We start from the raw sequence: 16,321 nt of genomic DNA, 5'->3' as shown, positions 1-16,321 counted from the left end.
AAGTGTCCTTTGCAATAAGCTGAGGGACCTCTGTTAGTTGGGCCCTCTCGGCCTCTCATTCACACATAAGAAAGGCATGAATTCATGTCCACACACACAGAGCTTTGCATCCCTCAGAATACAAATGCTGTGAGCCTTCTCGCCTGTGCCTGGTTTGAGGTTTTTTTCCTAGTTACAGCAAGTTTTGGAAAATGGTGCTGAATTATATCTCCTTCCCCTCCCTGCCCCACCCTGCCCACCTTGGAAAAGCTGTTTTTTCTCTTTTCTCACATCATCTCTGCTTTCCTGCCTGGTTCAGAATTCCAGAAGGAAGTTGGGAAGGAGACAGTGGACCTTGATAAGGACTTCAGACACCAAACAATGAGAAGTATCCTCCCTCCATCCCCCCCAAATGTTAGTCTTGTTATGCTTCTGGCTGCCACTAATCTGCCTCAGGCCTGATCAGATCCTAAAATAATTCTGTCTCTGTGCCTTTACTCTTCCCACTCCAGTCTGTCTTCCATGTGATAGCCGGAGGATCTGTCCCGCACACAAATCCAACCATGTCTCATTCCTGGCTTTGAAACCTATTTAAACAACAACAAAACCCAAACAACGCAATTTAAAAATGGACGAGGGACTTTACTAGACATTTCTTCAAAGAAGATACACAAATGACCAAAAAACACAGGAAAAGACGCTCTACGTCACTAATCCTTAATGAAATGCAATCAAAGCCACAATGAGAGATCACCTCGTGCCCATCAGGATGGGCTAGAATCAAAAGTCAGATAATAACAAATGCTAGCGAGTATGTGGAGAAATTGGAACCCTTGTGCACTGTCGGTGGGAATAAAAAATGGCGCAGCCATTATGGAAAACAGTACGCAAGTTCTTCCAAAAATTAAATGTATCATTACCATATAACCCAGCAGTCCCACTTCTGGGTATATATCCAAAAGAGTTAGGAGAAGGGTCTCGAAAGATATTTGTACTCCCATGTTCATAGCAGCATTATTCACAATAGCCAAAAGGTGGAAGCAACTCAGGTGTCTGTCAAAGGATGACTGGATAAACAAAATGTGGGGTAGCCATACAGTGGAATATTATTCCGCCCAAAAAAGGAGTGAAATTCTGACACAAGCCACAACAATGGATGAACCTGGAGGACATCATGCTAAGTGAAGTTATGTAGTTACCAAAAGACAAATGCTGCATGGTTTCACTTATATGCAGTCCCTAGAGAAATCAGATTCATAGAGACAGAAAGTAAAACATTTGCCAGGGGAAGAGAGGAATGGGGAATTGGTGTTTAATAGGAACAGAATTCTAGTTTGGGAAGATGAAAAGAGTTGTGAAGATGGAGGGTGGTGATGGCTGCACAACAGTGTGGATGTATTTAATACCACTGAATTGTACTCTTAAATTGGATTAAGATGGTAAATTTTAAAAAGACCTTCAAGTATTTCAACGCACACGCACACACACGCCCACACACCTTCGCCAGTCTCAAACTTCATTCCACCACTAGGTGTCGCCCCAACTCCTTCATCTCGGGCCCAGCCCAACCCCGCTCTTCCGTAGGAGGAAAATGTCCAATTCAATTGTCTGGGAGTCCTTAAGATTTCTCTTTACTTCCCTCCACCTGGGACATTACATTATCTAAAGGAGCCCGAGAAAACAGCGACTTCCCCAAATAACGGTGCCCTATAATGTGGAATTTCAGGCACAGATGTAAAAGGGCTTTCCTGATGCATCATACCCAGGAACAGAGGCTGACTTGAAATAGATATGGGATGGTGCAAGGGCAGGATTGTTCCCCCCTACCCTCTCCTGGCACAATACTCCCACGGTTTGAGAAAGAAAAGGCTCCATGGGAGGGGGAGAGGGGTTCATCCAACCATGCATTCGACAAATATTTGTTGAGCACCTGTGAATGCATAAACAAACCATGGAAAGGTAGTGACAAAGGCTCTGAAGAAAAAATAACCCAGAGCAAGAGCTCAAAGAATGGCAGTGGGGGGATTATTTTAGATTGATGTTCAAGGTGGGCCTCTGGGAGGGGGTGACATTTAAGGAAAAGGAGAGCGAGGGAGTCAGGTAGCTACCTAGGGGAACAATGTCTCAGGCAGAGGCCCTGAGGTGTCCATTGCAAACTGAACTTCTTCTCCTGTCCCACCCTATGGGGACCCCAGGAAAGAGGTGACCCCAAACCCAGACAGTGCCAAAGATGTAGCTAGATCTTAGGGAGGACTGCCCAGTTGTCAGTAAAGGGGCATCTTTCCTACAGGGTAAGCTTTCTGGTAGCTCCAGTGCGCTCATGGGCCACACCCAAAACATCCGGGCAGACCGTGAATAGCTGGAGGAGTCCTCTGACAGGTGCTACTCCTCCGCTCCCGGGATCAATTCCAGACTCCTGCCCACAGCCCACAAGTTCCCATGTGATCTGGCCCCTCCTGACTTCCCTGGTCTCATCTGCCCACAGCTTCCCTTCCCCTCACTCCTCTCCAGCTATACCAGCCTCGGTGCTGCTCGGCCAACTCACCAAGATTGTTCCCCTCTCAGGACCTTTGCACTCGCTGCTCCCCTGCTCGAATGCTCTTCCCCTGGATACCCAGAAGGTTCCTTGTCTCACCTCCTTAAGGTGTCCCCTCAAATACCACCTCCTTAGAGACACTGCCCCTGACCACACTTGCTAAAATAGCCCCCACTCCACCACCATCATTCCATCCCCCTGCCCCTATTTATTCTTCATGACACCTGCATTGTATTACACATTTGTTTAGTTGTTGACATTGTATTATGTATTTATTCTGTTTTTGTCTGTCTCTCCTGCCAGAAAGTCAGCTCCAGGAGAGCAAGGATTGGGTGACTTGATTCATGGCTGCGCCCCAGTGCTTAATTATATCTGTTGATTGAACAGACGAATGAATGCTTTCTCAAAAGGACCCCTGCTGGAGCCCAGAGCCCAGCAGGGACTGAGGAGGAGGCTCTGGGAAGCGATGCAGGGGGCAGAGAGGAGGCAGAGCATCCATTTTTCAGGCCACTTCCTTTCCTGGGGCGTCAGGCTAGTGGGCATACTAGGGGCTGAGGCCAGTTTCGACACTGTAGTGACTGTGCCCGTAGCACTAGAGCCCTCACCAGCCCCGCCCCAACTGATTACCCCAGTTGAGCTCCGCCTCATCAGCCGTTTAACCCCGCCTCTACAGACCCCAGTTTAGTCCTGCACCAAGCAGCCCCGTTTAGCCCCACCCCCATGAAACCTCATGTTAGCCCCGCCCCCAGGCAACTCTCTCCCTGCGCACCTCTGGCTGGAGTTCCCCTAGTGGCTAGTAGGGGTGGGGGAGAATCCCCAAGTGGTGGTTCCAAGAGTCCTTCTTGGAAAAACCAAATTCACTCTCATTCCTGGTTCATTTTTTATCAGCAAATTCTCAAGTATGTGCCTTTGTCTTTCAGTCGTCTCTCTTTACTTCTCTCTGGCTCATGTATCAGTTGAGCACTTACTGTGTGCAGCCTGATTCCAGGTGCTGAGCACACATCCTATCCCATCCAGTATCTGGGTCCCGAGATGGGGAAACAGAGGAGTGAGGAAGGGCACCCCACAACCTTTCCTTGTGGCCTGGAAATCTTTCTATCTAGAGTCTGACTTCCATCCCTCCCAATGCCCCCTTTGGGTTAGGTACAAGGGTCAGATTCCATTCTTCTTTTGACAAGGAAAGAGAAGCTACCAGGACTTTTTTTTCCTCAGAGGTTCTACCTAAAAAACACTCCAGTGTCTACACAGGCACTGTCCACACCATGGAGTGGATTATTTTACAAGATATTTGACATGTGGGCTCAAAAACCAGACTGCTTCTATTGAATCCTGCCGATAGTTCTGCCACTCCCAAGCAGTCTGAGCTTGAGCAAGTGACTTAATTTTTCTGTGCCTCAGTTTCTCCATCTGTTACATGAGGGTAATAATAACATTCACCAGTGCAGTGCTGGGAGGATTAAATGCCTTAGTTCATGCTATGTGCTTGACACAGTGCCCAGCATATAATAAGCACTTAATAAATGTTAGCTGTGGTTATCATTATTTTATTTTTTTCGATTCCAGCTTCCCTCTGAGCTCCTATAGATCTGATAACTTGAGGGTGCTCCCAGCCCCAAAATAGAGGAAGAAAGAGGTTTCCCAATAGCTAAACAAAGCTTGGACCCCAACATTTTGTAAGTCCCCCCAAGCCTGCCCAAGAGTTAGGGTAATGTGGAGAGGGAGACCTGCTTCTGTGAAAGCATGAATCGAGTGTTCGAGGCACCACCAAAACACACACACACAAATGCATGGATGGATTTTGCATACACAGCCCTTGCCCTTCATACCCCCTTTTAAGTAATTTACTCAAAGGCACAGAACACCACCGTCACCTCAAAGGTTTCACGCAGTCACACATTTTGTACAACACCCAGGCAGATGGACTGTCAGGGGGACACTGCCACACACAGTCCTTTACACACCGCTATGGCGGCCCGAATACCGCCAGGACTAACAGTCCTCACTGTCACCTCACCAGTCACACACAGACACACAAGTCCCAGTCACAGCGTCTCACTGCCACAGACCCTCACGTACCAACACCTTCCCTGATCACACCCAACTCACGCACAGTTGGACACCCACCAGCACAGCCACACACACAAACTCTCAGTCACACCCAGCCGTGACACAAAGACACACGTTTACCCAGCACCCCTCGGCACCTCACACATGTCCCTGTCAGTCACTCACACGTGAGGCCCGCCCCCTTCTCCACACTGGGGGTGCAGGCGAGGCGTGGGGGGCTTCAGAGACTGGGTACCTCCAGCCATGATGGGGGAAGTGAAGGGTAAACACCCAAAAGCCCCCAGAAGTTGCCCCCAAACCCCACTCAGCTCCAGTTAGATGGCGGGTGTGGTGGGCTCCGGGTCACCGAGGAGTTGAGAACCCCGAAGCTGGGGTCACAGTGTCCCCCAAACCATCCCAGCCTGAGGCTGAATTTGAAGCCCCCCTTCTTTTTCCCCGAAGCCAGAGTGGACGTTCCAGCCCCTCCCCCGCTGCGACCTCCGCCCCTCGCAGCCCCGAAGGGGTCCGTGGAGCCCCAAACCCCGTTTCTGCGGGAACCCTCTCAGCTCCGCTCCCTTCCTGGAGCCCCCTGTGCCCGCACCTGCCCGCCGGGCCCCTACCTGTCCGGCGAGGCCTGAACACAGCAGCAGCAGCAGCAGCAGCGGCGGGACCGTGAGCCGCCACATGACGCGCCCCCAGCCCAGCGTCCGGTCCCCCCGCCAGCCCCAGTGGCGCCTCGGAGCGGGGACCGCCACCAGGCGCGACCCCGCCCGCCCGGCCGGGCGACCCTCAGCCGCCGCCTCCCCCGCCTCGCCGGCGGCCGGGATTTCGCCCCGCCCCCGCCCCCTCTCTCGCTCGAAGTCTTTGTTGCGGGCTCCGCCCCCTGCCCCACCCCCAGCTCGTCTTGGGGCGCAGACCCAGCGGGGTCTGGAGGCAGGGAAGTGGAGGAGCAGGCGATGAACGGGGTAGCAGGGGGCAGGACCCGGCGGCCCCCCAGCACATTATGGGGGCGGGTCACGGAGATGGGGGTGGGGTTCCATCACATATTTGTAAATTTTACCCTCCCTGGACATTTCCCACTTTGAAAATGGGGGTGAGAGGGGGAATCAAGGGTCAGGGGAAGTAGGAGGAAAGCCTACTCCTACTAGTAGGAGGTAGCAAAGAAGAGAAATTGACAGGTTCCCTCCTTAACGAACTCAAGAATCAAGAGAGAAACTGAGGCAGAGCCTGTGAAATTGGAGGTTGGGGGAAGGGGGATCACTGCAGGGAGAAGGGGTGTGGGGCAGAGATGAAGACCGGGAGTGAGAGGCAAGAAACCAGAGGGCAGGAGACAGACAAGAGGCGGATGGGCATGGGAGTCCGGTGGGCTTGGCCACCAAAGAGGGCATTTTGTTTTCACCCCCTCATTTCCCAAGGGTCCTCCTGCTCAAAGACTCCCCTCCTATCCCCTCCTCCTCCTGGGACACTCTCTTGCTCCCGTTTCAATGGCCCAAGATGAGAGACCAGATCCTGAGAGAATCAAAATATTAACACTGCCTCCACGCAAATGCATATGAAGGGCGTCCTTCTGCTTCCAGCCTTTCTCTGCATTTCCCCCATCTTCATCGGTCACCCCAGGCAATTTCCCTTTCCAAGCCCTTCGATGTATTTTTTTAGGAGGCAGCAAGCAAATCAGGTTGTAATGGAATCAGCCATAAAATATGGGGGAGGCCTGGAACTTTTTTGACCCCACTGTGTGCCAGGCAGATAACACGTTCTGGATGGTTTTGTCAAAGCAAGAAGAAAAACCTTGGTGTCCAGTAGAATCTGGGTTCAACCCTGGTTCTGTCACTTTTTAGCCATGTGACCTTAGTCAAAGAGCTTTCTCTCATGAGACCTGTTTCCTCAGAATTGTTGGGAGACATCTATGACTTATGGGTAAATAGAGTACCTAGTCAGTAGTCAGTCCCCAGAGGGCATTACTACAATGAAGCGTGGGGTTGAGAACACTGGCCATGAGACAGAGGACACAAAACAGAATCAGAGTCAGGGAAGGCATCTCATGTGTCCCTCTACCTCCTCTTCCTAATTGGAATCCGGTCTTTGCTGACTCCTCAGGCCAAGCCTGCAGGAGGTGTGGGGTAGGAGAGGGCTGTTGGTTGGTGCAACCAGTAAGCTCTTGACTAATACTGGGCTGTGGCAACACTGGGGTAGGGGAAGGCCCTGTATGTCCCTTTCCTGCAGAGTAGTGTCCTTGTTAGTGCTGTGTTTCAGTACTGTGAACAGTGTCCTCCTTGGGCTCTGGTCATTGTCATGGTCAAGCTATGGCCCATGTTGTATGGTTAGCATTGGTCAACATGCCCTGGATCCATTCCCAACCTACTTTCTCTGTATCAGGGGAGATGTTTCCCAAAAACTACATTTCCCAGGTTCCCTTGACCCTCTACAAACTATATTTCCCAGGCTCCCTTGAATCTAGCTAGGCCCAGCCAGTAGGAGGCCTGGAGGAAAATTAGCAGGCGGGAGGAAAGGAGCCAGAGTATTTCTCCCTCTCTCTCCACTTTGGGTGTCTCTAGCAGGGCTATTGTCCCTCCTCTGTGCTCTCAACCCCACTGGGAAGTCTCCAACATGGTTCAGTCCCTGGCAGGTGGCTGCAGCCCCTGGACTCTTGTAACCACCTCCTCCCTTTGCTGCTTCAGCCCTTGGGAAATTGGAGCTTACTACTCCAAGTACATTCGTCTTCTCCCATTTGCTCTTCAAGTTTAACTAACACCTCTGTGGTTAAACCCTCATAATAAATTTTTGCCGTTGAACTACCTGGTGCGAGCTTTGCTCCTCTGACTGGACCCCGGCCAATACATTCTGTGCTGTGGTCAGGACCACAGCTGTGGTGAGTGGCGACCTCAGTGTTCTGATCACGCTGCAGTCAGTGTCCTCCGGAACCACGATCTGTGCTGCCATCAGCATACTAGTTCTCCAGCATTGTGGTCTCCACTGGTCACTGATGGTTGTGTCATGGTCAGTGTGGTGATTAGTTTCCTGGCTGTGCTGTGCTCAGAGTCACGATCACTGTCCCAGTGATGCTGTGGTCATTGTTCTGACCTTGCTTGGGACAGGGACCTGGCCATGCTAGGGTCAAAATTATGATCAGGTCATACTTGATCAGACTCAGTGTCCTGGGTGTACTGTTGTCCACTTCACGGTCAGCACCACGGTCAATGCTACGATGAGCATGCTGTCTCCTTCCTCTGTGCTTAGTGTAGTGGTCAGAATTGTGAACCATCATTGAAGAGAGACCAGTTTCTCAAGGACCTTGTGCAGCCAAACGGATAGTCCCGGTGGCTCAGGGTCTGGCACTGGGCAATGTCTGCTCTCCACAATGTACAGGGTAAAGTGGCACTGCATCCTCACCAGCTCTCTCCACCTTGCCTATTAGCTTTTCCTAATTGGTGCTTGGGCAGCCATTGCCTCTACTCTTCTGTGACCCCTTCATGTGTCCAACCAGAGGAGGGCACAGTCTAGGCCTTTGTTTTCCCATACCCTGCAGAGGGCCTGACACAGAAAAGATGATCAAGAAAAATGTAAGGAGTGAATAAATCTGCACCACGCATGTCTACACATCCCTTTGCTCTTGCTGATCCCTCTATATTTCATTCAGGGCTCCTTTGGTAGAAAGTGGCAGAAAGGCACCTTGAACTATCTTAAGCAAAAAAGAATATCTCACATAAAAAAAAAAAATCCAGGGTAATGGAATTCAAGCAAGGCTGGATCCACGGGTTCTGTTATGTCATCAGGATTCTGTCTCTCTCCATTTCTCATCTCTGCTCTTCTCTACAAGGCATTCTCTTAGCCACGAGATGACAAAGATGGTTCCTAGAAACATATCTTCCAAGCTCAACAACCTCAGCAAAAAGAGAGTTTGCATAATAATGAATAATGATTCTCATTGGTTCATTTCAAGTCATGTGGCCATGCATGAGCCAACCATGGGTTCAGAGCAATGGTTTGGCCAGACCTTGCTTGTAGATCATCCCTCTGGAGTCAGAGAGTGGAGTTAGCTGCATCCAATGGTACATTGGCTAGAAAATAAAGGGAAGAGAGGCAGATATGGAACTTTTACCATTGAAAAAGGGAAAGAATGCTGTGGAAGCAAAAGCAAAGATGATAGGTGTTGAAGCATCATTCCAATCTCCTAGTGTGTAATCTTATACTGCAGAGGCTGCAAACCTAAAAACTGTTTTCCGGATTCTCTTGCAGCTATATTTCTATATGCCAATTAGGTTCTATCAAATGGCAGCTTGAGAAGTGGGTGGAGGTCATCTTTCTGCTGCACTGCAGTGGCATCTGGCAAGCACATTGTGGAGACAATAGGTTTTCCTGCACAGATGTCACTGTCTCCAGTCACCAGTGTCACCAGCTTTTGTTGAGAGGCAGTTGCAAGTGACAATGACGTTGACTTCTAAACCTCTAAATTGCAACTATGGTGATATATTGTGTTTTTTGAAAATGGTTTTATTGAGGCAACTTGTTCTTTGAGTTTGCCCGCACTTTCCTCTCAAGTGTGAACTTTCGTTTTCAATAAATCACATTCACTTTCCTGCCTCTGTCCAGCTCTTGAATTCTTTCCAAAAAACTACATGTATATATATATAGTTTTATTGAGATATAATTCACATACCATACAATTCACCTTTTAAAATAGTTCCACAGTTTTTGGTATATTATGTTATTCATTTTTTAAGTTGTAGTAAAATATATATATATATAACATAAAATTTGCCATTTTAATCATTTTAAGTGTACAGTTCAGTGGTATTAATTACTTCTGCAGTGTTATACAATGATCAAACTATTTATTTCCAGACTTTCTCACTTCCCCGAACAGAAGGTCCATAATTATAAAGCAATAACTCCCCATTCTTCCCACCCCCAGCTCCTGGAGGCTCTAATCTACGTTCTGTCTCTAAGAATTTGCCTATTCTAAATACTCCATATAAGTGGAATCATACAACTTTTTGTATCTGACTTCTTTTACTGAGCAAAATGTTTTCGAGATTCATCCATGATGTAGCAGGTGTCAGAATGCCCTTCCTTTTCGGCTGAATCATATTCCGTTGTGTTGATGAATCACATTTTGCTTATCCATGATGGTGATGTACTTTTGAAGTTTGTGGTTCCCATTGGGCGATTCCCCACTTTCCTGTGAAAATTGGTCCTGGGCGGGCCAATTCAGAAGTGATGTTCTGTAGCAAGTCATCCTACAGGCTTAGCCTAGAGCCCATCTGCCAGCCTTCTAACAGTTTTCTAAGCTCCAATTTCGCTGGTTTAGGTGCTTGTTTCCTGATTGGCATGTGCTTGGAATGTTCATTCCGCTTACCTGTCTGGAGAGAACTTCATCATTCACGAAGCTCTAATATGGCTGATGACCTACTTAGCGCTACATCTCTTTAATGACAACCATCCCCACTCATTAAGCTTCCATTAAGAACTCAACACCAGGCTAAGTCCTCTCCATGTATTATTTCCCTAAATTGTTAAATGACCCTGTAAAGTAGGAATTATTATCCCTAATTTAAGAACAGAAAGTTTGAGGCTCAGAGAGGTTAAGTAACTTGACCAAGGCCATCCAGCCATAAGCAGCAGACATGGGATTCAAACCCAGCTCTGTCTGACTCAAAGCCAACCTATTGACTTCCATAGTATTATATTGGGTTATATGCTGTGAATTTTTCCTTTCCCATCAAATCCATTTAGGCAACAGAGGGTCAGTCCTGCTGGGAAAGAGAGAACCTATGCCTCGGAGTTGTCCCACCTGAGGGTGAGGGAGGTGGGTGTTTAGTCTCCAGGTCATATGTGTCATTGGGAGAGGGCTTCTCCCAGAGCGGTCAGCTCCCTGGCATTTCTAGCCTGGCCAGCATGGGAGCTGAGGTGACCCGAGGCTGGAAAAACCGCACAGGAACACATGACGGCTGAGTGAATACAGGCACGGCACCAACATCATCTGCCTGCTCCAGTTTTTCAGATGGAAAAATCGAGATTCAGAGAACTTAATACAATTACCCAAGACCACAGAGAGGGTGTACAGCAGAGCTAAGACCATAATTCAGTTCATGTCTGACTCCAGATGCAAGGCTCTTTGTGCTGTGTTTGCAGGGGAATACCTGTGCCAGACCCTCTGGTGTTCCCGAGGCATCGAGAAGGGCTGGCCAGGGGAGCTGAGCACCACCTTCACCCCTCCCCAGCCGCCGACATCATTCATTCCAGGGCCTTCATGTGCTCACACAGAATGGAGCGCAGTCCCCTTTCCATGTCCAGAACGGGCTCCTGAGGGAAGCCTCGGTTCAACCCTCAAATCTTGGAGCTCCCCACATACTGTCTGCACCATTCAGCCCCATTCTTTCCTTCTCTTGGGCATTTCTCACTCACTGTGGAACTGCTGCCACCACTGGGACTTCCTCCCCTCCAGACATCTCCCTCTCTCACACACACACACACACACACACACACACACACACACACGCTGAATGATCCAGCTGTGAGGATGGGAATGTGTCCCCCAGTTGTCTAGGCAAACTGTGAATTGACAGTCATGCAAGCACGTGGGCACACAGTCACCCAGTGATGCCATCCTGGACACATGGTCCAGGCACAATGTCACGCCCACCCAGAACCAGCACACACAACCACATGCAACGCACAGCCAGAAACACAGCCCAGGCACAGGGGACCCACAGAAACATACGCCCACCATCAGACCATAGAAGAGTGTCAGACGTGAACCAGCCACAGTCACGCAAGAACCAGCACTCACAAATACAGTGACCCAACAAACACACAAACCACTCCCCAACACAAAAAATACACAAATGCCACAATCTAGGCACACAGCTCACACACAGATATCTCCAGTATAAACATGGAGTTTACACATCAACACACCCATAAACCCACAATATAGTTAACACACAACACAAGCATGCAGTTCACATACGAGGTCTGACAATTAAGTTCGCGAACTCATCCTAGAAAAAGTGCTCCATACCTCATTGCTGAATATCACTACGGTCACCTTCGAAGTACTCCCCTTGGGACGCTATGCACTGATGCCAGTGCCTAGACCACCCTTCAAAGCAATTTTGGAACTCTTTTCCTGGAATGGCTGTCAGAGCTGTCATTGTATTATGCTTGATGGCCTGAATGTCATCAAAATGTCTTCCTTTCAATATTTCCTTTATCTTCAGGTAAAGAAAGAAGTCATTGGGGGCCAGATCAGGTGAGTAGGGAGGGTGTTCCAATACAGTGATTTGTTTCCTGGCTAAAAACTCCCTCACAGACAGTGCCGTGTGAGCTGGTGCATTGTCGTGATGTGAGAGCCATGAATTGTTGGCAGAAAGTTCAGGTCGTCTAACTTTTTCATGCAGCCTTTTCAGCACTTCCAAGTAGCAAACTTGGTTAATTGTTTGACCAGTTGATAAAAATTCATAATGAATAATCCCTCTGATATCAAAAAAGTTAACAACATTGTGGCAACAATTTCACGAACTTAATTGTCAGACCTCGTACATGAAGTGTCATAAACAAACATGTCGTTAACACATTACCACATGCACAGACCCAGAGATAGTCATACAAAACAGGCAGTTTATATGTAAACACAGACAGACACACAACAGAGGCACATACTTTGTACAAAACACACCCATAGGCACACGATTCAGACACAATCACACACATAAACACACAGGAAAGACAGTTCACATACACAGAGACCCACAGGAACGCACGACACAACACAGACACAGACCCCTCTGACACGTGAACCCCAGGCCCAGGCGGCGTGGGAATGAGTCTGTGAGACTGGCAGGGGGGCGGCCGGCGGTGAACAGGATGATTCAGGGAGCCTCTCTGGGGGAGGAGGAGGGGAGAAGGAGGGGTCTGGGCAGATGTCCAGCACATGTGGTTCCCATTACCTAGGCCTGGGAATTGTGGGATGAGCTGGCGGGACAAGAAGAGCTAGCACTGCTTCCAGCCGTGCCAAGCCAGGAAGGAACAAGGCCCTAGTCCGAGGTTACAGGGCCAGAACTTGGGTCAGGACCACAACAGTTCCTACCCTGAGTGGTCTATACTGAGCCAGGCCTGGTTGGGGCTCATTTTAAACCCTGCAACAGCCCTGGGAAGGGTTTCACAGGAGAGGAAAGTGAGGGGCTCAGAGAGGTTAAGCCACTTGCCTAAGGTCACACAGCCAGGAAGTGGTGGGCTGGGATGGGAGCCCAAGGCTCTGTGCAGCCTCCACCCCCGCCTCCAGGTTGATGCAAGGACTCCTCCATTCATCCACAAATAGAGACCAGGTGCCAATCAAGGCCTAGACTGCACTGCATTTGTGGCTATGAACAAGGCAGCTTCTGTCCTCAAGTCATTGAAAGTTAAGAGTATGGCACATGCACAAATGGCAGGGTTCTCTGAGCATGGTTGGGGAGCGCTGATCTAGTCTGGGGGGGTCAGGGTCAGGGAGTGACACCAGAGCTGAAACCTAAGGAATGAGTAAGAGCTGGTAGGGCATAGTAGACAGAAGACCAGAGGCAAAGTCCCCAAGACCACAAGGTGCAGGAGACTAGGTATCCTGGCGAAGTATGGTGACAAGTGAGGCCAGAGTTGCCAGGTACAAGAACTGGACTCTATCATGGGGTCAAAAGGGAACCTTGGGAGAGTGATGAGAGAAAAGGGACACACTGAGGTTTGGGCAACAAGCATGAAGATCGTACTCAGGACAGCGGAAGACGCAGCTTCCCGTAACCCAGAGTTTTCATGCTTATATATTACACACCCCACACACATTCACCCATGTGCACAAAAGACATGCTGGGGTGCGTCACCAGGAAGAAAACGGGAGTGAGAGAATGGATAGCTATGCAGAAGTAAGCATTTAAAAAGACAGGACTAGAAATACTTGTGTCTACATGAAGATACAAACAGTCTCCTGTCCCCATCAGCCCCTTCCTTCCCCGCCCCGCCCCGGCCCATTGAGTGACAAAGGAACTTGCAAAAGAACACACTCAATATTGTACCAGTTATAGTTTAAAAACTTGCCAAATCATGTTGTGTGTCATCCATGGATACAGGCCCTTGTATGCCATAAACATGGAGAAATCTTCTGAGAGTAAAAGTTCCCACACTTGAGAGAAGGGAAAAAAATAGAGAGTGAGTGTTAATGGAGACAGAGTTGCAGTTGGGAAAAACGAAAAAGTTGGAGCTGTTTGGGGGAAATGAAATGGAGCTGTTTGGGGGGGACAGCTGCACAATCATGTGACTGTACTTAATGTCTCTGAACTGGACACTTAAAAATAACTAAATGGTAAATTTTATCTGATGTATATTTTACCACAATTAAAAAAAATTTTTTTAATGCTCTACTCTCATCTACCCTTGGTAGGGAAAGGAGAGGGATGCAATGGCAGAAATGTATACAGAGGGCATCAACTGTGTGTATGATCCTTTATTTCTTATGCTGGATGGTAGGCACATGAGTGTTCCTTATAAAGCTCTCTCCCTGTGTTTCTTTTAATAATAGCAACATTTTGATAGCATTTACCACATGGCAGACATTGTTCTAAACGTTTGATCCATTTTAACGAATTGAACCCTCACACAATTGGATGCTGTAGGTGCTATTATTCACCCCACTTTACAGCTGTGGAAACTGAGGCTCAGAGAGTTGAAGGTTATACCTGTCATAGTGGAGGGCTGAAACTTGGACCAGGTGGTTTGGCTCTAATAACCATTACACCATACTGCTTCCATACACCTTCCTTATTTCATTCATTGGTTTTGTCACACTAGGAATATATCCAAGAGAGCTGTGTCTTGGAAGGGCCTTCAGTAAAAGTTAGATTTAGTCAATGTATTAGTCAGGCTGCTGTAACAAGCAACCCTTAAAAGATCTCAAGGGGTTAAAACAATCAAGTTATTTCTTAGTTATATTTGATGGAAGTCTCCTAGGTAGCATTCCTCCGAGCAGTATTAGTAACTTGGGGAACCAAGCCTCTTTCTAGTTCCGTATATGACTCCTCCATCTTACACATGTGGCCTCTCAGATCACTGTGGAGGACTACATAGGAGGTTTTATGGATACCCACGTCCCACTAGCCAAGACCCAGTCATATGGCCCCAACCTAACTGCAAGGGAAGCTAGGAAATGTGTTCTCAATTAGGTGTGCCCACGAACAGGAAGATAACGTACAGCAGTGCTGTCTTGCGTTAAAGATGTTTGGGAGAACAACTAAAGGAAAGCACTCCCAGGTCTATATTTGGGTTGATAAAACAGAACTCAGGGTTAAAAAAAATCAGCAAAAGCAACAAACTAGGAGAAGCAGCAGCCAAGAGAAATATCATCCCCTCAAGAGCTCTCTTTGGTAACTGAGAGTTTCTGGGTTCTTCGCTGTGTGTGGAAAACTTCCTCAAGACTCCACAAGGCTCTTCCCTCCCGTCCTTCAGGTCTCTGCTCAAACACCACTTCCTCAGCGAAGCCTCTCCTGACCACTCCATCACTCTGTATCCATGTAACCTGTTTGATTTTCCTTCACAACAATCACTGCTACCTGAAATCACATTTATGTTGTCTTATCATCTCCCTCAGGAGTAAGATTCTGAGGACACCGCATCTTTCTTCTACCCCCAGCATCTAGGACAGTACCTGGCACTGAGTAATGAAAGCAATGAATAAGTGAATGAATGCGTGAACTCATCAACCAACCTCTGGGCACCAACATTCTTCGTGGAGTTAAGACTCTTAGTAATGTTTATTGATTAAGAGAATCCAAGACAAGTGTTCTGGTGGCAGGTATAGTAGAGTAAGTTCTCTACTATAAGTGTTTCTGGTGGAAACACTTGGGTTGCTCCAACCCACAACCTCTACCCACCCAACACTACCTGACCCAACTCAACTCACACAAGCCCTCCATCCCTCCTAACTCAATTCAACTCAACAATGTCCATCAATTGATGGCTGGGTAAACAAAATGTGGTATATCCAAACAATGAAATTTTATTCAGTAATAAAAGCAATGAAGTATTGATGCATGCTGCGACATGAACCTTGAAACCATTATGCTAAATGAAAGAAGCCAGACACAAAGGGACACATATGATTCCATGTTTATGAAATGTCTAGAATGGGCAAATCCATACAGACAGTAGGATTCGTGGTTGCCTACTGCTGAGAGGTTTGAATGAAATGGAGAGTGACTACTAATGGATCTGGGATTTCTTTTTGAAGTGATGAAAATGTTATAAAATTGATTATGGTAATGGTTGTATAAGTCTCTGACTACTACAAACTATTTAATTGGATACTTTAAATGGGTGAATTAATTATATAGCAGTATGTGAATTATATCTCAATAAATATGTTTTTTTAAAATAAAAAACAAACCTCAGGTGGGCCGATTAGCTCAGTTGGTTACAGCGCAGTGCTCTTAACAGCAAGGTTGCCAGTTCAATCTGCACATGGGCCACTGTGAGCTGCACCCTCCACAACTAGATTGAAACAACTACTTGACTTGGAGCTGATGGGTCCTGGAAAAACACACTTAAAAAATAAAAAATAAAAAAACACCACAACCCAACATCTAACCCTCAAGTCAAGCCACCTCAAACCCAACTCTCATCTTAACTGATCCCATCTTGACTTACCGAACTGCAAATTCCCACCTCCTATTCATAGCAACGACTACTTACTTACCTCTACTCAGTTCATCCTATGTCCCAAATCAACCCTAATTTAAT

General features: G+C 47.8%; 1 protein-coding gene across 1 annotated transcript in view; it reads right to left on the bottom strand.

The window, feature by feature from the left end:
* Positions 1 to 5,361, bottom strand: part of OLFM2 (olfactomedin 2) — a 53,839-nt gene extending 48,478 nt beyond the window's left edge. Inside the window, exon 1 of the mRNA XM_081077955.1 lies at positions 5,182 to 5,361. Within this exon, the coding sequence (XP_080934081.1) occupies positions 5,182 to 5,247 (66 nt within the window). The 5' untranslated portion in view covers positions 5,248 to 5,361. The remainder of the gene's footprint in view (positions 1 to 5,181) is intronic.
* Positions 5,362 to 16,321: the final 10,960 nt, after the last annotated feature.

This window comes from Rhinolophus hipposideros (assembly GCF_964194185.1).
Source record: "Rhinolophus hipposideros genome assembly, chromosome: 16".
Taxonomy (NCBI): Eukaryota; Metazoa; Chordata; class Mammalia; order Chiroptera; family Rhinolophidae; genus Rhinolophus; species Rhinolophus hipposideros.
The sequence above is the reverse complement of the archived record's forward strand: the minus strand, read 5'-3'. Positions and strand labels throughout refer to the sequence as shown.